Raw genomic sequence first — 23,186 nt, 5'->3', positions numbered from 1 at the left:
TGCACCAAAATAAAAGACACTTTAAATTTGCCAGTAGCTCAGCTTCCCATAAAACGTAACTCAGCAAAGCCTTTTTATCCAATAAAGACTTCAAACATAAAAGTAACGGATACCTGTCTGCTTTTCAGCAGGACTTATTACGACCACTAATGCTGTTTAATAAAGTAATAAGGTAGCTCGATTGTGCAGGCTGAAGGAATGTATTGTAACCTCCTGGTGAACCTAGCATTGATTTAATACTGGGTAGTAGGTTTAAGCTTTCTATACCAAGTTGTTGTTTGTCTTATAATAGATATCCACATTTCAATTGCAGGCAATGATAGTAAGGATGATAATTAAAGAATTAAGGTTAGAAGTAATTTAAGTTTTTGCCAATCTCAGTAAAGGTGATACAAGTGCTAAATTTATTGCTTCATTATAAACTACACCAGCTGCAGCCCTAGGTTTCCACAGATTTAGTTGCATACAATCAGGTGAGAGTGTATGGAAAGAACTTATTCTTTAGTTTTAATTATATTTACAAGTCAACAGATAAGAGAACAATCCTGATATAAAATTGATGACAGTTTTCCTTCAAGGTAACATTTTTATTTTGAAAGGCAACTTTTGAAATGTCAGTGCAAATCATTTCACTATGTTTTACACATTTATTTTTTAGAGGAAAGAAATTTTGTCTGTAACAAAAGTCAAGGAAATAAAATTTGGGACACCAAATTAGTTGTGTCAGTGGCTCTCTTTCTGTTCAGTGAATCAAGTAGACTGCTCCCACCTTCCTAAAAGACTTCAGTGTAACTTATCCATCTCTTTGAAGGGAAGTGACTTCCTTTCTCATTATTCAGCACTTCAAAAATCCAGATGTCTCTTAGTCAAAGGGACTGCAGCTTTTCTGCTACCTCAAACTGCTTTTTCTCTTTCCTTTTAAGATAAAGTTCTATCAATAGAAGCACAAAATCATAATGGCTGGAAGAGAACTCTGCAGGTCATATAGTCAAATTCCCAAGCAAGCTTTCAAATCTCATCTGCTACTCCCACCACCTCAATGTAGCCATTAAGAAGCAATTTGAGAAGGACAACTCAGTATATTTTGTTCTTTCTTTTCCTTTCGTTGTAAAATACTTATTTACTCAAAGAGGCAGGAGCAAAACAGGGATGGTGGCTAGGGCAAAGCAAAATATTTTTGTTTTCAAACTTCGTTCAAGTAGTGTTTTTAGTATTTCAGTCCAAGGAAAATCACAAGAGACAGAAGACATCAGAAGTCAACAAATTCAAAATATCTACAATGCTGACCATAATAAATATCTGAATGACTCAGAGCAACAGTCCATCTAGCTCAGTATATTTGTCATGGTCAGGCTATTTAGTGAAGACATGTAAGCCTGGCCGTTTCTTATGATTCATCTTTCCCATGCACCTCCAGTACCCAAAACCGACGTTAGAGGATCCCTAACTAGAACCCATTGAAGGATACGCTGACCATCAATCTGTCAAGACTCTTTTTGAATTTTTATTGAAAATAAAAGTAAATATACATACATAATTGACAAAAAGGCAATACTTAGTAGCTCAATAAATCAAGAGATTTATTATTCTCTCTCTGACAGAGAGAGTCCCTATGATCTTTTCATCAGTGAGTTTAGTAACAGGACAAGAAGTAATGGCTTCAAGTTGAAAGAGGGTAGATTAAGATGAGAAAAGAGGAAGAAGTTCTTTACTCAGAGGGCAGAGCAGTGCTAGAATTTCTTGCCAAAAGAGATTGTGGATGCACCGTACCTGGGAATGTTCCAGGTCAGGTTGGATTGTGGCCTAAGCAACCTGATCTACTGGGTGACAACTCTGTCCATGGCAGGAGACTGAAACTACATGAGCTTTAAGGTCCAATCTAAACCTTTATCTGATTCTATGATTAAATGGAGAACTGGAAGGAAGTAATTATATCACCAAGAAGCTCTTCACTATAGAAAAGCAACAGGAATCAATCCTTTCCCATCAGACTGGTAAGCATTTTGGAATTGAAAACCTAGTAGAGACAGAGGCAATATTACATCCTTTGTTTGTTTGTTTTTTACCAGTCCTAGCTGTCTATTGTGACTATTAGTCAACAAACAATTGCTTTGCACTCCACAGTTCAGTATATCCTTTTTTCAGAATCTCCTCATAAAGTAGAAGATGACCACACAGAACTGACCTGGGAAGAGAGGGATGAAATTAAAGAGGCTGTTTTGTTGTTGATGACAAAACAACATAAAGATTTTTATTAAATATGAAAGCATCACTCATCTAGCTGGCAAAACTACAACATGGTATGCATGCACTCCAAGATCAATACTGGAATTGTTGTACAGAAGGATGGTTTCAATTACCTGTATTCAGAAAAATACTTCTGAAATGCTGACATATCTAGAACTAGCCACTTTCCCCTCAAACCTCCATAGGTAAGTTCCAAAGAGTGAAACTGGATCACACAGCTGAACGCTACCTCTGAAAAACATTCTGAGAAGGAAAGTCTCCATTAAGAATTGGGCACAACTGCTTATTTCCATGGGAGAAATAAGTTTCTAGCATCATTAGAAACATTTCAACACTTAGCCTTGTGTTTCAGTAACAGAACACAAACCAGTAGCTGGAAACCCTATCTGGCAAGAAAACTGCTGCACAAAAAGGCATTAAACTGAACTAATTGATCTAAGAAGCATCCAGTTTTAATCCATGCTATTTATTTCAAATCCAACTGAAACATTTCAATGAAGCTGCAGCCATATGGAAGTTTTACTACTTATTCAAATCAGGCCTGTGATTCATTTCTAGGCTCATGCAGTCACAGAACCACATTTGGTCTGACAGCTGAATGACTTGAAATTATCACTGACATAAGGACACAATTTGGCTCATGACTAAAACATTCCTTGAATGTCATTATTATCACAGCCACAATCCTGACTACTTATAAGGAGAGCATAATTCAGGGAAGAAATAGTGGGTAAGTAATCCTAACAGTATCTGTTTATACTTTCCTTCTGCTAGGACTGGATTCACTGTTTTGAAGCTCACATTTGGTTCCTTTGAGTTGTACTTCCAACGAGATTTTTGAAAATGAGCAATGACTTTCTAAGACTACAAAACTTTGCAGGGAATAAAACATAGGTTACACAAATGCCATTCTCATTTCTGTAATACTTTTGTGCTGTGACTCCTTCATTAATTGTAGCATGCATCCTGCTTCATAAATCTGCAGTTAACTGTTCTACACATACCCAAACATTGCAATGATTAGATGACTTTTGTCATTAATCATAATATCTCAATGGTATTCAGTCTTGGAAAAGGGTATATTGTGTGTGAAGCATTAAAAATAATTCAGAATTTTCAAAACAAAGTGGTTCTAAAAGATAAAAGTTTTATGCCGTTTCTGACTCTAGACAATATCTAGAATTTCAGAACTATAAAATTGCAAAGTTAGTAAAATATTGTAATCAATTTGTCATAGCAGAGAGTGAATGCAATAAAGCAAGAAGTAATGCATACTCTATCTGCTGTTTAGCAGAGGAACCAACAAAAGTGAAACGGAGTCATTCAGAGGGCTTCATAAACCCATAATTTAAGACATCACAAAACTGCAAAGTTGCCTGGTTTCTTTACATTGTGCATGCAACATCCTAGGTGATCTGAACTATGCAACTGGAGTTTCTTCTTACAGCTTAGACCAAGACATCTAGACTGTACTCATTCAAGCAAGCTTTCTTTATTCTTTTTATCAATAGTGATTATTACTCTAAATATTCATTGGTCCTTCACGCAAGAAAACTAAAAACAGAAATGAAACCAAGTTTGCAACTATATGATTATTTGAAAAAATACTGAATGTACAGTGATTTAAGTTTCTACCTCTCAATAATAATGGACTTAGTACAAAATGCAGTCTCAGAAGTCTAACACTTATCAGCTGCATCATTTTATTTTTAACAAGGAAAATTCAGAGAAATTTATCTACCTGTAAAGTTCATCACACTACAGCTTGTTTATAGGTAGAGCTACATGAGAGACTTCCAGCAACTCTCCTGCTAACACAGCAAATGCTATCAGTAACCTGGAACATAGGTTTTCACCAACATTTAGACTCCCACACACATGCTTGATTCAAAGACAGCAAAAATTATTGGGAGAGCCTCTATAATCTATTGAAGTGAGCTTTTTTTAGTTCCAACTATTTCATTTGAAAGTCACAAAATATCTGTCATTCAGGTCTCTGTTTTTCTCATCTTCAAAACTAAACTGTTTTGGCAATTAACAACTTTTTCAAGTGCCTCTTCCATAATAAACCAGTAGTACAAGCATTTCTGGCTGTCTCTGCAGCACTGGCACAGAGGGTGTATGGCACGTCTTTGCCCACCTGTCAGCATGTTGATATAGCCCATGAACTTCATGCATTGAACTGAGAAACATCACCCTGCTGTGTTTACCCCCAAACAAAAAAGTCCACTTAATTCAACAACTCTCCTCTAGATTCACTTGGATTATATCCAACCACATCATACCATAACCTTGAAAAAACATTTTTTCTTACTATCCATACTTCATTGTTCATACATCACTTCTCTACATTGCTCCAAGGAGCCTGCTCTCTACTCACATGGACTCAAAGGTTTTAATGATACTGCTGGTTCACACTTCTTATGTTTGACATAATTTTCAGAAACTTCCCAGCACAGGAGTATTTTTTTTAAATAAATCACAACAAATGCAAACAGATTACATTGATTCTGCTGCGAATTCCTTCTGGACCTGATGATGAAAGATGAAATGGAGTAGGTAAGAATGGGCTGAAAACAACACTTCACACTTGTATTGAGATTTGAAAAACTCACAAGATGATTGTCAGCTTATTTTTTTCTTCACATTCAGCCACGCTTTAAATTTGTAAAGGCTTCCACTTGATTCACTGACAGAAGGGTGTTACTAGCCATTTCACTCAAAATTCAAACATGAGACCTTTGCTGCTTGCAGAGAGCTCCCCCCTTTCTCTCAACACACCTTCTTCTACTACGTATCACCTACAAAGATTAGATCTTTTCTAAAATTTGGCAAATTGGTTGTAATTATAATCACATTCCACTAAACAATCTCAAATTTATACAGCGTTGCAAATCCAGTTCCATTTCTTAACATCAGAAAAATCTCCATGTACAGAGAATTTACCTTCTCTGTGTTTGTAGATTTCTAAACCTTAAAATATGGTCTAATGCAGATATTGTTATTCTTTGCTCAGCCCAGCCACAGGTTTCTGAAATCTACAATATTTTATTGCCTTGGGACAAGCCAATAAATTATCATTAACTGAAAATCAATTACAAATTTTGCTTTATTGTTTCTGAAAATTTTAGTTATATTCTAAGCTATAAATGCCCTATTTAAAGACTTTGCTACTGACTCTAGTTATTTGGGGGGGTTTTGTTTGTTTTCTCCTAATAATACTAATATATATATTTATAATTCTAATGTTCTTTTTAAGCAGACAAAATGGGAAAATATACTTGCAAACAAATGCAGTGAAAAGTGTAAAACTTTACATTATTTTGACACTGTTACCACTTCTTTAACTTAACAGACTCTTGTCACTATTATTTACCATATTAGTACAAAAGCTTTTTGGGTTGATTTCTGTTTGTTTGTTTTTAATAGAGACAAGTATAGAGGGTAGCAAAGAAAAATGCTGGTAGTAGAAATTATTCTGAGCCTTTTTGTGACATTTCCACTTCTTAATTAAGTAGATAAATTTTATTGCCTCCTTCAAGATATGAAAAAAAAAAAAACCACATTTTTGGGGGTTTTTTAGATTATTTTTGTTTGTTTGCTGCTGTTGTTATTTCACTCTCTACATACAGTACAGATCTTGACTGCAAGATGTTTTGTTAAAAGGCTGCTTTAACCACACACTTGGTTATATTAACCTTTTCAGTAGGCAATTTCAGCATTGTAGACCAGGAACTCTTACAACACTTAGGATGTTAAGCATGTGTCACCAGATACAGTTCTGCTGTTTCCAAACATCCAGTAAAGCAACCACCTGCACTCTTCTACAAGTGCTGCAAACTTAAAATAAGAACTGGTCCTGTCAGCAGATGTGCCCAAGCTGAAAATACTGATTGCTGTGGACTAAGAAAAACATACCCTTACAAAATAGTTAGTTTCTATCAATTTGCAGTACAGTCAAACACAGTACCTGCATTTTCTTAGATCAGTGTGAAAGTAAGCCATATGCAGACACAGATCAACCAGTTAGAGTTAGAAAACAGAGTCACAGATATTCTGCAGAAATTAGAGAAGTTTAGAATCCATTTCCTGCTAAGTCAGTAGAAAGCTAACAGCACATCACTCACCTATGCTAGAATACAAACGGTCCATATTCAGAACTAAAGCAACTGCCTATGTAATATCCTTGTGTTAGGGAGCTTCAGTGCAACTGCTTTGGCTCACTATTTGGCTTCTGAGGCATCTGCAAGGGACTGCCTGACAAGCTGTCCAGTGTATTTCAGGATGACTGACAGGACATAGTGGCTGCTGGAATGGTGGCAGGGGGATGGGCATCCTTAAAGCTATATACAAGTGCACAACTACACAGACACATAGATACATTTAAAAAAAAAAAAAAAAGATTAAAAGCCTTGAAATATGAAATATGCCATTACTCATATTTCTGGTGCTTATTTCTTGTAAATAAATAATTTCTTCTTCTTTCAGCAAGGCTATTGTTTTCCCATACATTCTGGTCATATGCCAGATTCCGTCTCAAGGCAGTGACTCAGACCAGCTTCTGAACTGGACAGCAAAAGGATTCATAAGGCTCTAACCCAATCATTTGGCACCAAATTTGTTTTCTTTCTGTTGCATGTTGTTCCTCACTGGCATCTAGTGTATTATCCTATCAATGTCATTAAATTCAAAGGCCCGTTGCCTTCTAAAAAATAAAGGGAAAAAAAAGGAAGACAAGAAAATATATTAAAACAAAGCAGGATGGATGACTATTTGTAAAAAAGATACACGTGCAAGACACCTGAGATTTCTAAGACATGATGCATTGCTGAGAGTGTGTACTAGAACACTTTATTATATAATAAATAACAACTTAAGACCAAATAATTATTTAACAGCTCTATCAGCTGGCATCGGCACCATTTCAGGAATTTGTTAGCTTTTTTTTGCTGGTGATTCAGTACAGTGAGAGTAAATCAAATTTTATGAAAGCAACAAAAACAGTGACTGTATTTTGTCTAAATCCTTTAGATGGTACTTGAGAAAATAATTTCCAGAATGGGGAGGAAAATCTGTTAAGATGTACTAGTTGGGTTTGCAACATAGCAGCATGAAATTCCGTGGGCCAGGCCACAGACTGGAATGCAGCAATAGATGGGAAGGATGGCATTCATTCAACACTGGAGAAAATCCATAAAACATGTGGCAAGATGGATTACTATATAAAGCTGCCAGGTTATATCTTAACTACCTCAGCTTTTTTTTTTTATTTCTTATCATTAGCAAGAAGAAACATCTGCTAATGCAAATGCAGTTGAAAAGAAAGAATAGCCAGAGAACTGGAAGGTAGCAAGATTCAGAGTTATTAATTATATTTATTCACTGCAGGCTACTACCAGTCTTAGCACGTAGATATAAATATACAGTGAAGTAACCAAAAGATACTTTTAGTGCTGAGAAAGAAAAATAAAAATAAAAATAAAAAAATACTGGATTCACATAGTCCAGACTACATTCTCCTTAACACACTGGCCACCTTTCTAACACGTCTGAAAAACAACTGAAACTCCGAGGGAAACAAGATTTCTGCCAAATTCAACATAGCTCTCAGTGTAAGTAAGTAGAGTGGCATACATCATCCCTTTAAAAATGAATCTACCAAGGAAAAGAAAACAGTATTAGCCTATTTCTTACTGGGTACAGGAGAATCCAAATGGTGAGGAATAGGTTATGATCTAATTGCATAAAAAGCTTTACTTAATGTTTATAGAAAAAAATGTTTGAGATGAGGAATTCATACTTCAGTTCGTGAACACCTTTCAAAAAGTGTGATGTCTAGTGAGACATCAAATGATGAATTTTCTCTGGATTATAACATTCTCAATGCACCCTTCTCCTTACTAAAAAGTTGTGTCTACTTCTCCCGTAGTGCATTCCATCAAATCTCTTTTTAATGTAGAGGTTATCTTTCAATTCCACACAAGGAAACAATCTGAGATAAATTACTTGCTCACAATCACACAGATTGCCAGTGGAAGAATCAGGGACAGAATCTGGTGATACATCTATCTGGTGGTCCACCTAACTGGAGAACCTTACTCCTACAAACTGCAGCCAATAAACAGGCTGATTAAATCATTTCTGAACACATCTTGTAACGTAAATCTAGAGAATATAATCTTCCATAGTCGGATCAACGTTACTCAGATATTACTATTTCTTATTCTTAGTAACATCAGCTAACACATTCTTCTCCCTTAAATATACTATCAAAATTACTGCCTTGGTTGCATGCACTTTTTCACAGTCAGTTGCAACGCAGTGACGAGTTCTAGGAGACATTCCAGCAGAGGTGTGAATCCTATAGTCTGATCAGCTGCACAGCCATTGGCTTTGCACTAGCATGCCAGACTCTGCTCTTCAACCAGCAACAATCCACAAATGTGTGCTTTAGTCCTGAGTCTACAGCCACAACAAGGAAATCCTCCTCCACACAAGTATCACTGAAGAAACTTACAGGCCTGACGATGATCACACTATATTAGCAGTAAACTAAATAGAAGTGACAACAGAACCAAAATAATCCTACTTAGTTTAGAAATATTTTAACAGCCCTATCTTCCTAACACTTTTTCCAAGGCATTTTTTCCCAAGAACTGAAGTTTTTTTGCCCAAGAACTACAGTGCTAATATTTAAGATATCAAAAAAAATTATTTGTTTCAGAAGGAAAAACAAAAAGGAAGCTGTGCGACAGAGGCAGCGTTTCCTTCAAAAGAAAAGGTTTTCATTATGCTCTTCAGACCCTCTCCAAATTCTTTTCTAAAAACTTTTAAAAAATCTTTTGACATGAGCCCCTGTTCTATTTTCACTGCTTGCACTTTGAGCAGCACACAAGCACCCTTTCTCATTGAAGTGGCACACAGTTGGTACATGGATGACTATCTTGTGCTGGCAACCATAGTTTTAAAACATTTGGCTCCAAGCCCTCCCCTTCGTTATCGCTTTTAAAGTGTTCCTATCTCTATTCAGAACCAGAGACTGTTTAAATAAAGTTCAAGTTGACCTTTCACTAAAAATAGAATATTGTTCAGTTCTTGTGTGGGAGGGAAAAAAAAAAAAAAGCACCAAACATTTACCAGTTTTGTTATTTGACAGTTATATACTGTAACATCCACAATGTTTTGCTTAACAGATACCTCTTTCTTACTCAGTTGCAATGGTTTAAAATGCTTTTCTCAGTGGGACTGTTACTTCTCAAAAATTTTTTGTTTCATACCCACACCTTACACATGATGTTTCACTATCATTTCCATTTTAAGCAAATATTTTAAAATTAATATAGTTTGTAAGTTTGTGCACTCTTTGTTTTCTCCAGTGACCCAAGTAATGTAGTTGTTCTCCACTGTTGTCTAATGACATGAACAAACCAACTCCAAAATTAATGCTGGCACTTATAATCACTGTTTTTTAAGAATGTATTATTTTATATATATGTGAAAAAAAAAGAATCTGTTTGCAGAAAGCACACCATTTGCAAGTAGCACATCAGCTAGCATCTACAAAGGCTTTATCTAGAACAACAGGAACAGTCTTTAATCCAAACTGTCATCTGACCACACCAACCTGCAGGAAATGTACAGACTCAGACTCTATCCTACTAATTCTTATACATAATTCTTCCAAGGAGGCTCCTGGCACTGCATGGCACCTTACTGATTCAACCAGTTTCAAAATAAAATCCAGCTCAGTAGAGAAACACTATCCAATAGATTCACCATTTCTTCTAAAACAGTCTCTTTGAATGCAAAAGAAGTTGAGGATGCTCCATCTCCAGAGATTCAAGGCCAGGCTGGATGGAGCCCTAGGCACCCTAGTCGAGTGAGTGGCAGCCATGCTCACAGCAGTGGGGTTGGAACAAAATGATCTTTGAGGTTTCCTCCAACCCAATTCATTATATGATTCTACAGTTTGACCCCTCGTCCTCATTCTAATACAAAAGACTTTGGCTAATGAATAATCCTACAAAAAATTTCTTTGTTCCAAGGCAAATTATTTTCCTACTATTGACCAATCAATAAGGAACAGGAGAGAACAGCAACAATTCATTATGTATTTCCTTCTAAATGCCTGACACCAGGCCTAATTCTTTGCTGTTGCAAGTATTTTTGGCTTCAGTGGCTTTGAACACACCTCAGACTTTAATAAGAGGAGCCCAAAAGTATTCTGCATAGAGAAAAATGTCCTAACATACATAAAGTTTTTGAAATATGGCAACCACTATAATGAATGTAACAGCCCTACTTAGAAGTAAGTGCCTTCTTACCTTAATATCAAATAAGGTATAAAATTGTCTTGTACAGTATTTTTTTTGCCAAGGTTATAAATGCATAATTATATAAGCCTTCCTAGCATTGGAAGCAATATCCAGTGAAGTACAAAGAGATAAACGAAACTTAAGAACACAATTCATTTAACAATTCACCCTTCCTTTAACAATATTCTTTTTTCATGAATAGATAACACAAAAATGTTGCATACCTTTGGCTACTAACTTCAACTGACATGATCATGGTAATTTTGAATATTCAGAGAATTAAAAAATATCATACTTTAATGTTACTTCTCTAGAAAGTGAATTATTTAAGTAACTATAGTTCAATTCACAGCTTCACATTCTTTTATTAAATGGAAAATTCCCTTCATTTCTCTTCAATCTTACCTTCCAAATGAAGAATCTAACAAAAGATCCTTGAAAAAGCTTTGTGAAGAATTCTTCTTAATGCTGCTTGATTCTAGAGGCACTGATGGCAAGAGAGAAAATGACTCCCATTCTTCCTTCTCTACAAAAAATAAAAAAGGAGTGGAAAATAGTCCAAATGGGGAGGGGAAAACCCATTTGGGACCTCCTCCTACTCTGTAAGTTTCCTGACTTTACTATTTGTTACAGTGCACAGCGCTTTAAGAAAGCCCAAGCTCATTCTTAATCTTGAAAACAGTTTGTCACTAAGCTTTCAGACCCTCAACCACATGCTACTGAAGTCAGCTGCAAAGCCCCCTCTGAAATCAGTGAGTTTTATGTTGAAGGTGAGAGGGGAAAGTGAAACAAGGAAAGCAAAGGCCATTGCTGTAAAATCCAGATCAAATACTGTTGCAAGATATGTATTATGGCATTTCATACAAACTACAGTGTACACGACAATCTTCATTTACCTTTATGTCACAAAGCACTCAGAAGTTATTTCCAGATCAATAATCCCACATTTATAGTATTTTTCACCAAGGTAGCCATTTCAGTTATTACAGTTATACAGTGAAGTTTTGCGAAGTAGAAATCATAGCAGCTTTGAGCACCTTGACACATAGTGCACACAGAGTGCATATTAAAATTAATAATAATAATAATAAAATAATAATAATAATAGTAAAAACAAAATTTCAGAAGGGCAGAAACTGGTCAATACTTCTCTTTATTCTGCTAGTCATTATCTATTCTGCTGCTTAAGACTGTAACTATTTTAAATCATGCAGTCTGAGGATTTGTATATGAGTTCTATTTGTCAGGCTAAATCTTCTTTTTGGAAAATTTCAACCAAAGATGTTTAGCTATTTTTAGTTGGTTTGGAGGTGAAAAGGACACAGACAGCCTGAAGGCTGAGATTATCTGACACCAGATGAAGAGCATTGGAGAGGCTCAACTGGATGAAAATACAGAGACCAAGGGAAGGCAGAAAGAAAGATTTGGAGAGTGTACTAAGACAGTTGGAGGAAACAAAGCAAAATCTGTCCCACTTCAGCCCTGTCATCCAATGGCTGACTGACTTCAGTTGCACTTTTTGCATTTAAAGCTGCATAGAATATGTGAAAGTCAGGCAAAAGATTATACTATATATAGATCATCTTATGGGCGATTTTTTCCCATGCAACAGCATCAGTTATTCACAGAAACCAAGGAAAATTTTCTAGATGATGATTTACTACAGGAAAATGCACCTGGAGATGTTACATTAAACTTATTACTTCATAATTACTCTTCTCAGAATTTGAAGATTTAAAATTGAAAGACAAGCTTTTCTTTACTCACCTCCAACGCATGAATTTAGAAGGCATGAACAGCCACAGAAGAGAGCAGCTAGACTAAATTAAAGACTCAGCTTCCTGAGCACTATATTAAAACTAAGATGTAATCCAAGCCTTAATACTACTAACTGCTCCTAATAAGAAGTTCTCGGTGTTTCTAAGCTCTCCTATTTAACTCGCTACTTGAAAGTTCAGAACAATAAAGGAAGTCACTTAACTACAAGATTCAAGAAAAACAAGTGAAATTAATTTAGATGTTCACTACTTCATTCTTAAAATTCATTAGATCTTTCTAATCACATCAGTGCTTCTTTTCAGAAGTAAATTGGTGAAAGCAGAGCCTCCAAATTCTAATAGATAAACTACATTGTAAAAAATAGCAGTTTTATTTCATGTCCTTTGTTCTGTCATTTCCAACAGGTAATGTAGAATAGTAATCAGATGCCTACATTAAACACCTAGTGCCATTTTAAATACTATGGAGTATTCATCATACAAGCCCCCACAATGCCACAAGCCTCCCACAGCCCTGGCCAGGGCTGGATATGGAGATGCCATAAAAGGCCAAAAGAATCTAAAATGGTCATAGACACACATGCTTGTGCCCTTTCATCATTCCCAAGCTGTCTTCAACAAACGCTCTCAGCAGGTTGCCAGCATAAAGCTTTTGCAACAGATCAGGCACGTCCAACCCATGCTGCAGCCTGCCCCTGGCCCTGCACCATCATGGAGGTGGCTCTTCACCACCAAGCAGCCCCATCCAGCCGCAGGTGTGCACTCATTGCTCAGCAACAACCAAACAACAGTGCACAGTTGGCACTGTCTGGGCTGAAACCAGCACACAGGGAGGACACAGTGCAGTCTGAACTCAAGTCATGACAAATATTTTGATATCTTGGCTAAACACAGTTTTGTGGACAGCAAAACATTTGCAGCCTTACTTTCCTTTTTTATTCGAGAACAAAGTTCAATATTGGGGGAAAAAAAAGCATCTTTTTTTGTAAATTTCCAATTCTATTTTCAGTTGACAAAAATGAATCACCTGTGAATTTTCAAACTAAATGCATAGAGTTGCAAAAAAAAGTTTTATGTATTTTGGTTCCTCTTTTTTGTTTTAATAAAAAATACTAACATAAGGTTTTTTTTTACTTACATGCATTAACTACATTATATATTTTATGATATAATGATAGTAATGCCTCTTGTTTTATGTTAGCACACGACATCAGAAGCAGATGTTGGTGGCATGGCAGAAGTTGAACCTTTCCACCAACATTCCATTTTATTGCCACGTGACAGATGATACCTGACATGGGAGTGCATATAAAACAAAGGTGTGTCACTGAATTCTTGCATGCAGAAAAAATGGCACCCACTGACATTCACCAACACTCACTGAATAGTTGCAGAGACCAAACAGTGGGTGTCAGTGAGTGGTGTGTTTCAGCAGTGGCAACAGTAGGTCACCTCCATTGGTACAGATTTTGACTAGTGCAGAATGCAGGCTCTTATTCATCACTGGTGAAAATGCACAGCTAATGGTGGTGACTATGTTGAAGAATAGCACTCTGTATCTGAGAACTTGCTCTATCAAATAGTTACTGTGCTCATTGTTGTAATTTCCATGAAAATAAATAGAAGTCGTTACATTCAGTGTAACCTAGGTAAATGTAGCCCAATTCCTCTTCACCCAATGCAGCCCAGGCAAGCCAAAATTTGGTCATCTACACACTAAGCAATATCAAAATGTTTAACCCAAGAGAAAATAGCCAATAGTAAACACAAGCAGAACCAGACCCCCTAGCCTGCTAGGTCTGTCTACAATACATCATGGTCAGGTAACGTCAGTGATGCAGTCCAAATCAGCATGTTTTGTGCAAGAGTTTAACAGTGCTGAGCCAATAAAAATAAGCACCTAGTTACAGATGGTTCTGAAAGTACTTTCAAATTTTGTTGTAGCAGCTGCTGCTGAAAGAGTGTTTGCACTAATACACCAGGAAAGGGACAGAAGTGATGGAACACGTTTCTCAAGAGGATGGATCAACAAGGCAAAGAAGGCACTAAAGTCATCTTTCAGTTACCCCCACATTAACACAAATGTTTGCTTACTGGTATGTTTATATCATTTCTTTCTTTTTAAATCCAAAAACAGCTCTGAGGCAAAGCAGCCAGACCCCTTAACACTGAGAGACCTGAAAGCATTCAGCCTGGAGAAGGCTGTGAGTAGACCTCACTGCTTCCAAACATGAAAAGTGCAATATTCAAGTTGATTGGGGTGGACTCTTTTCAGTGGCATACAGTGACAGAATGAGTAGCAACAGGCAGAAATTGGAACACAGAACTTTCATACTAACACAAGGAAGAACTTCACTGTCAATAGTGACAGTGCACTATCACAGGCTGCTCAGGGACTCTGTGGAATCTTCTCCAGGGATACTCAGGACCCACCTGGGCACCTTCCATAGAGACCTGCTGTAGGGAACCTGCTTTGGAAGGGATTGTACGAGATAATCTCCAGAGGTCTCTTCCAACCCTGTAATTCTGCAGTTCATTATACCAGACTGTTACCAGTTGTATCTGGAATCACCCCTCAGAGCTACATTCCCTCTTCAGTAAGAGGTAGCATTCGCGTATATCACATCTTTGACCCCGAGAACATGCCAGCTTCCATATCAAAGCGGCTGTCTTAGCCAACAGCCTAAGAAAGGTGCACTCACCTACACCCCCTATTTCCACCTCACACATCCTACTCTCTGCTTCACTCTCCCCTACAGAAGGATGCAGGTGCTCCTGCTCCACTACTTGACAAAACCCACTCAGACAGAGGTCAGGCAGCGCAAGTCTGCCATACGCATTGCTCCTTTCTGCACTCCCGCTCCTCAGCCCTCTCTGGCCTCAGTTCACAGCCACACAACGAGAGCGCAGCTCTCAGTAATAGCTGACGGGAGAAACAAAGGGAGATGGCTGCGCCGTCTCACAGTGAGGAGCTCCAACGGCCCCGCGCGCGCCACCTCTCCTAACGGCCCGCACGCGCGAGGAACCGCCCTCCGCTTCCCCCCGAATCCGCACAGGCGCTGCGGGCTGTGAGGAAACCCCTTTCCTCTGCTCAGATCGTGCTCTGACAGGTAATTTATTGAGGGAGCATCAGTCTTTTAGCTCACCCAGCGCTCACTAAAACTGCTGTTTCATTAAAAACAAACCGTTATTCCAAGCCCTGTGATAAACAGCTTGCAGCTTGTTTGCAAACAGTGCTTGCTGAGAAAGCCATGGACCACTGTGACGCTTCCACTGCCAGCGAGTGGGAAATGAAGTAAATGAAATTTTCCTGCGCAGATGCTGTTATTGGCAAATCTTCCTGATAGCATCTCATCTCCTCCTAAAAGCAGCTGTGAGAACTGAATGTGCAAATTTGCATTAAGCCTATCTGTGGGGTTTTATTTCAGTCAAATGTTCTATCCACATACATGTATTGCTCCTGACGTACACAGTTTGTCAGGTGGCAGGGCTTTCAGTTGTCACGAATCTTCTCTTTGGTTCACAAGGCAAAGTTCAGCTTTTAAACTGTACATATTCTTCTGTAGAACAGAATAGAATATTCTGAAATTCTGGGCAGAATTTCACAGCTTCTGTGAGAGTCAGATCTCACCAGACCTAGCACCTCTGGGGAAGCACACTGCACCTTTAATAAATCTAACCTCAAATCATGGAACAAGGTGTCCATGCCTTCACTGAGGGGCACAATCCCTATTGCATCCCAAGCACGATCCCTGGTTACCAAGCTGAGCAACCATGCTGACTCAGGTTTTCACACATCTCACAGATGTGAGCTTCATTCCTACAGAAGCCAAATAAAAAGTGTGTAACAGGAGAATGGCTGAGTCCAGCCACAACATTACAACATAGACAGGATGAGTGATCAGACTCAGGATCTTAGTCTTATCCTGGATCCACCATTGTATGTACAACCACGTTTCCTTAAAAAATGTAGACTATCCTAGACTAAAAAAAAAAAAAAAAAAGTAAAAAATAAAAACTTCTTAGCAACATTTCACACAACTGCAGCAACTTCGATTGTTATGTCATTCAAATCACTTCAAAAATTACTCAAAGTATTGTTTTCCTTTACAGCGCGCATTTCTTTACAAACAGCACATCTCAATATTCCAACAGTCCATTTGCCCTCAAATATACCTGTAAGTAAATGCAGTAATAGTCTTCTCTTTCTAGGTTCAGCTGCTTTACTGATTTATTTACTTATAATGGAAGTTCTGAGCAGATTCAATGTATTTCACATATGTACATTCTTATTTAATCAGACTTATCAGAACTGCAATCCGGTTCTGCAATCCATAAGTATGATTTTAGACAATCAGTAGATAACATTACTTAAAAATAGCCTGCGTACAAGGCAGTAATCACTAGTACTGTCAAGCCACGCAGTGTAAAATTAGCAGGGTGGAAGCTTACATGACAAAATGAACCATATACCTATGAGCTGCACAAATGAAATGGTAGCGCCTGCAGTTCCTAAATCAATTTTAGGTCTTCTGGGAATCTGCACACAGAGAAGACACAAATCTCTAGATTTCCATTGCCTGAGATTTCATTCTTCAAACTATCATTTGAAATTTTCACCATGAATATTTTTCTTGAGCAGAAAATGTAGCTTATAGAGGTGATAGAAACCAAAGACTAAAAAGAACAGAACATTCACAGAGATCACATGAGCCTCAAACAGTTCAACAGAAACACCTTGTCATTGTGTTTCTCCACTTGTAAAGCAACAGATAGAAAATATCAGAAATGCAGACCTATAAAAATCAAGCTTTTAACCCTACCTTCTCATATTCTGTTCCACAGATACCAGCAGGCAAGCAGAATGCTAACAGTAGATGTGTAATTAGCAGATCTTTTAGGTAGTGATAAATATGTAGAAGGTTGGTTTGAAAGAAAGAGGCTACTGAGCAAAAATACTCATGGTAAATTGACTTTAACAGGTGATCAAAGTTGCATCCATTCTATCTGATACAGATATTTTGCTTTACTACTTTCAACATCCTCTTGTGCAATGACTCAAGATACCCAAAGTATTTGATTTTATTTGATGTGTAAATGCAAAGGTTTATTGCTATGATCTATCACTGAAGCTTAATAGGAATTAGAGTAGTCACGTGCACTGGATAATTGCAACATGTCAATGCTACAGATAAATTTTATGTTAAAATACAAATTTGTATTTCAGGTTTAAGCTTTAAGTTTTTCATTTTATTAAGCATTCATGTCTAACTTCCTTTACTGCAAGCAGCAACAAAAACTTCAAAAAGTTATAAAGTGATAAATCACTCTACTGTAAATAATCTTAAATGATTTTAAGATTAATCTATAAAAAAAGGAAATGAACCAGAAATAACACATATTTTAATCCTTCAGTCATGCACCATGAATATAATTATTATGCTTAAGTGATGGATACAGAAAATGACCCTTAAAAGTCTTTCAGGGATACTGAAGATCCCATAAGAGTTCCCCAAGCATAGGATACATCAAATACAGAATTTCAAAATACAGAAATATAGCATTAAAGCATCATTCTTTATGTCACTGAAGTAGACTAATAGTGAGGGCAAGCAACAAAGCAAGAAGAAATTACTACTACAAGAAATTGTAGCTATAAAGGATTGTCTGAAGTAATTTATTTTTCGTGATTTTAAGGCTTAGATATTCAGATTTGTTAAGTGATCTTCAGAGCTGATAGAAGGAAGAAGTTTACAGAAGGAAAAATAAGCATGCAGCATTATTTGTTATTGTTAGTCATTAGCTTTTTCAGTAATAAAACATGAAATCTGAATTACTTTAGTGTTGCCAGTACTACCTGTCTTAATATGTGGTCTGTGTTGGATTTGTTAATTCGTGTGTATTCTTCAAGGGAGACATAAAACTTACTCTTGAATATTTTAAGTTGCCCAGAAGTACTTGGTTACCATTCCACTGACACTGCTGTAAATGTTTCTTAACGGGCAGAATCTAATTTTTTTGTTGCAAAGATCAGAGGCATATAATTAATAACTTGTACTAAAATAATTGCATTTGTAAAGTCACACTTTTTAATATGAATAAATCCTGAAATTATGGCATTTGTAAGGCAAAGAGAGATTGATTAATTAACAGGGCACAGGGCAAGACAGTGAGAAGGGATGAAAGAAGCATAACCAAATGAAATCTGAGGTCCAAAAAAAAAACAAACAAAAAAACAAAGAAAAGTGAAATGTTTAAGTGCTTGGGAAGCAGTTCTGTATTTGTCAAGACAACAGTAATATAGAAATTACTTAATGCTTCATAAAATCACAGAATTGTTAAGGTTGGAGAAGACCTCTAAGATTATCTAGACCAACCGTCCACCTGCTACCAACATTTCCCACTAAACTCTGTTCTCTAGTACCACATCTGTGTGGCTCTTGAACATCTCCAGGTACCATAACTCTTCCACCTCCCTAAGCAGCCCATTCCAGTGCCTGACCACTCTTTTGGAGAGTTTTTCCTAATATTCAACCTGAACTTTCCCTGCCACAACTTTAGGCCATTTCCTCTTATCCTGAATTTTGGTCTGCTAGATATTCATTAAAAGCTCATGAGAGATATAAAAGCATTTTTTTACTCTTTAAGTTGTATTTAGCACTATCCTGAAGAAAAATCCAAAGTACTAATGGCTCCAGTTTACCCTGCATTTCCTAAGTAAATATATTAAAATTTCATTTTTAATTAATGAATTTTTTCTTAATAACATAATACTCCCTGAAAGCTGTCAGATGTAAATTGTATTCCCATGTAAAAATAGATACCATAGCTGCAAATTATTTGGCATCATAGAACAATATATTTATAAAGCAATGTTAAATGCATGAATTCTGGTAATGAAATTAACCATTTGTGTGCGTAAGAGTTATTCCCACTTTTAGTCAATGATATATCAAATGCTTTAATTAAGCCTTTAGTCTCATGCTTAGCTGTTTTCAGTGTCCTCCAGCAGATACTGGAAAGTATTTCTCAAGAATTGCTCACACCATTCTAAACTACCCACTAAGGGCAAAGATCTCCTTCCTTCTAACATCCATAGAAGGCGACCTGAGAAACCAGCAGAGACATCCAGAAGTCAAGTGCCTACTTGAAAGCTGCAGAAGCTCAATCCCACTCAAACTGCCTCAGACTAGTTTTCTATTCCTCTCTCTCCTCTGAATTGCCAGGTTAGCCAGGTATCTTGGACTTAAAGATCTTTAAAAATAAGATAGTGAACAATAGATAGCATTCTTTAATAAGCACCCACACTTGGGTAAACACTGTAGTGCTTGGCAAGCTGCCTGTTTCTTACAATTTAAGAATTAATTTTAGGTTTTTACTTCAGGCTTGTGCCTTTTCTTAGATGTTAATGCAGGCATTCTGGGAAATATTTTTAGTTATTTCCTTTATATTGAGATCTCTTTCTCTTTTGGCACTCGTAGTTTTGTAGCAAAGTGCTAGAATTCAAATAGCACTCTGCAAATACCATTCTTCCTCCTATCTGACCATTGTCCACCTACAAAGATTGTGCAGAAATACTGAAGATTCCTCTTCATACGCAGCATCTGCAACACATCCTATCTCCTATCTGCTGCTTTACTTGCAGCTTACACAAAGAACAGTAGAGGTCACTCTAACCCAAGGATCAATTGGAGCGAGTGTTTTTTTAATATTAAATTGAATGTAGCTGGTTAAATAAAAATACTGCATGTGCCATTTGCAACAACCTGCCAGCTATTGTGATTAAGTTTTACTGAAACTGCATCTTTATCTCAAGTCTTGGATTCACGTGAAAACAAAATACCTGCAACAGACATGTAAAGAAAAATTACGTTTCTTATATAGTCTATTTAGGAAGTAAATTTTCCTAAATTCACAATATAAAAATTAGACATCCCAGATATTCAAACACAGGGGACACTGAGTATATTTTTAGGCTTTCTTATTTTAGGACACTACAAGCATATTTCAGATGTCTCTGAGTATTCATTTCCTACAACCTGGCGAAAGGGACTGGAGTGGTCAGACTATGTAGACTAGGGCATTTCTTAGTCAAGAAAGGCTTAATGCACAATAAAAGCTCTTGAGGTAAGTCCCTCATACTCCAGATCCAAACTCTCAATTCCAGTTGTCTTGGAAATGTGTTGGCTTATTCCTGTATAGCCAACGCATTTCTAGATGAACAACCTGTAAGCCATCTTTAAGTCACCACACAAAACTGTGCTCAGATATACAGCCTTCCCAAGGATATGGTCTAACCATTTGTGAGCTCAAACTGGTATTCTGTAGAGGATTTTTTTGGTGGTTTGTTTTGTTTTGTTTTCCCATCAGATAAATTTGGTTTAAAGCAGCAGTTTGGATTTGCTGCCAATGAGCTGTAGGAGAGTTTCTATTGAATCCTAAGGCTGAGTACAGTCTAAATTCTGCAGACACACCATACTGATGTCTATAACTTGCTCATTTTCTCATACAAGGCACACTATTGTCTTTCCAGCAAAATTTTCAGTAAATTTGAAATAAACATCTTGAAAAGGAGATTGGGTTGAAAGTTCAAAATATGGTTCCATTGTTTAACATTGATGCTAATTAGCATAACTGATGAGACATGAGAATTGTGCTATTAATGTCTGGGACAGTTATTAGGACACCAATCAAACAAGAAGAGAGTTCTGGTGACATGAACATTTGCATATTACATTAATTATACCATTCACATGGATTTTGCTTGCAATCAAACCCACATAAAATAGTAATCAAAATAATATTTCTGATTTTCTCTTTAACTTTTTTTTATGCAGGTCAGAAATCTCTCTAAAGACAAGTTTTACATAATTTCCACTTTTTTTTCAGCTTGCAGTCATTGCGAGATGTATTAGCTATCCAGAATTCTTATCTAAAGAAGAGTGTTCTAACACTTGAGTTAAGAAAACAGATTAAAGAAAAATGCTTCTTTAACATAATACTACTGTACAGAGTAGTACTGTAGTAGTACTCTGTACTGTACAGAGTTCTCCAAAACTGCTGTAGTATTACACTTCCTCAATAGAATACAATTGTTTGTGCGGTCTAAAAACAAAGGCATTCTGACCTACAATTTAAGAATGACTTTACTATGTTTCAGTTTCCTCAGAAATAGCTACAACTATTACCAATCTCAACTTTGATGTACCAGATTTCAGTTCCCTTTGACTCTGAGTAATAGAAATGTTCATAGGTTCCTTAAAACAAATTACTACTTGTGTGGATTTCAAGTAGTCTATTTTCTGTAACAGAAATTAATCTTCTGCTTATCCATTAGTACAGAAGTAAACAGCTTTATTCCTTGTCCTCACATCCATAAAAACATTGAAATAACATTTGTAATGCAAACCCCAAGTCTTTCCAGGCACTTACATCTGAAAAACACTTGTTTCTCCATCAACATGATCTCTGACTGTCCGCTTCTATTTCTTTTCTGTACCATATACAACTATACTTGGTCACACTGAAAGCACTGTTTCTTTTCCTCCTGCTCTTCACGCATTTGCTATTTACTGAGGAACTATTATTTACATAATAAGGAGAATGTGACACAATCATGTTTTTCACCTTCCTGTATATGCTTCTAGGTATACCATGGGCTTATAAGAACAGCATCTTAGCAGGCAACACACAGCTTGTGCAAGCCTTACCAAACAGACAAAACTACACAAACATCAACAAAAGATCACGTTTAGCAATCAGCAATTGAAACAAGGGTTATCATAACGCTGAACTAGCGAGCAGGATGGAGGATACAAGGTACAATAATAGAACCGTCCATATGTTCACACTTATAAAGTATGCTTCATTCTCTAAAACTCACTGAACAGCAAGAACACAAACTCAAGATTGAAAAGAAGCTTGGGATTATTTTTTTTTTTAAACATACACAGACTAACAAAAAAAGACGCTCAGAGTCACAGGTAGCTGACAACAGTACAAAATAAAACAGCTGCTGTCAAATGCATAAAGATAGAAATTCAACAACTGCAGCTTTCTAACTGTATTACCTCAAACTGAAATGATAAAAAACATTTGCTATGTACTGCTAAAGTAAAACAAGATCACTGAATTCTTTAGTACTATGAAACAGTTGTGCTTTCTCATGTTCAGCTCTCCTGCATATCCCCCAGCTCAGGTTCCATAGAGAGGCCCTAAAAGCTAATGGGATGAGCCTATTTTAAGATCTGTATAAACTTTCCCCAGTACCAGAAGTATTGCTGGCTTAACAGATTTTTTAGATCAGTAACTCATACAAAATAAAACGGGCCAGGGTGGAATTACACACAGTGCCACTTTGGCCGCGGTTTAAAAAAAGTCATACGATAGAGCACTTTTTTAATACCTCAAAGAACAGAATTAGCAAAAAACAGAAAATGGTATAAAATAACCACAGTAAAAAAGCACATGCTGATACATATGCAGTTCATAGGCTCTCTGCTGAATTCAGAGCACTGCTCCCGAGCACGCCTGATTTTCAGGAGCAAACAGAGCCTCTTGTCGCAGACTGAAAAGCCAGCGGCACGGAAACCGATGCTTATTTTCCCGAGATTTATTTAAAATAACCGAATCCGCCGCCAAACGTAGTGAGCAGAGCGAGGGCGGCAGGGCTCTGCCGAAAGCCGAAGCAGGTCGGCCACTGCCGGCTGCACGGCTCGGCCGCTCCGCTTGGGGCGGGGCGCCGGGATGCGGCAGCTCCCATTGGCAGCCCGGCGCACTCGGGGAGGGGAGAACCGCAGCAGGAAGACTCGATAAGGATTTGTGCGCGGGGGTTGTGGCACAAGGA

The 23,186-nt window shown here is 37.2% G+C and overlaps 1 protein-coding gene across 9 annotated transcripts in view; it reads right to left on the bottom strand.

Annotated features, from left to right (window-relative positions):
- Positions 1 to 11,159, bottom strand: part of CTNNA3 (catenin alpha 3) — a 420,268-nt gene extending 409,109 nt beyond the window's left edge. For 8 of the 9 annotated variants that reach the window (XM_052678005.1, XM_052678009.1, XM_052678007.1 and 5 more), the window contains exon 1: positions 6,375 to 6,499. In XM_052678005.1, the coding sequence (XP_052533965.1) occupies positions 6,375 to 6,399 (25 nt within the window). In that variant the 5' untranslated portion in view covers positions 6,400 to 6,499. Of the gene's footprint in view, positions 1 to 6,374; positions 6,500 to 10,967 lie in introns of those variants that run through there. The other variant, XM_052678006.1, reaches the window with a different exon arrangement.
- Positions 11,160 to 23,186: the final 12,027 nt, after the last annotated feature.

This window comes from Tympanuchus pallidicinctus, unplaced genomic scaffold, assembly GCF_026119805.1.
Source record: "Tympanuchus pallidicinctus isolate F22 unplaced genomic scaffold, pur_lepc_1.0 scaffold16, whole genome shotgun sequence".
Classification (NCBI taxonomy): Eukaryota; Metazoa; Chordata; class Aves; order Galliformes; family Phasianidae; genus Tympanuchus; species Tympanuchus pallidicinctus.
Note: the sequence above shows the minus strand (reverse complement) of the source record. Positions and strands in the feature narration are given on the sequence as shown.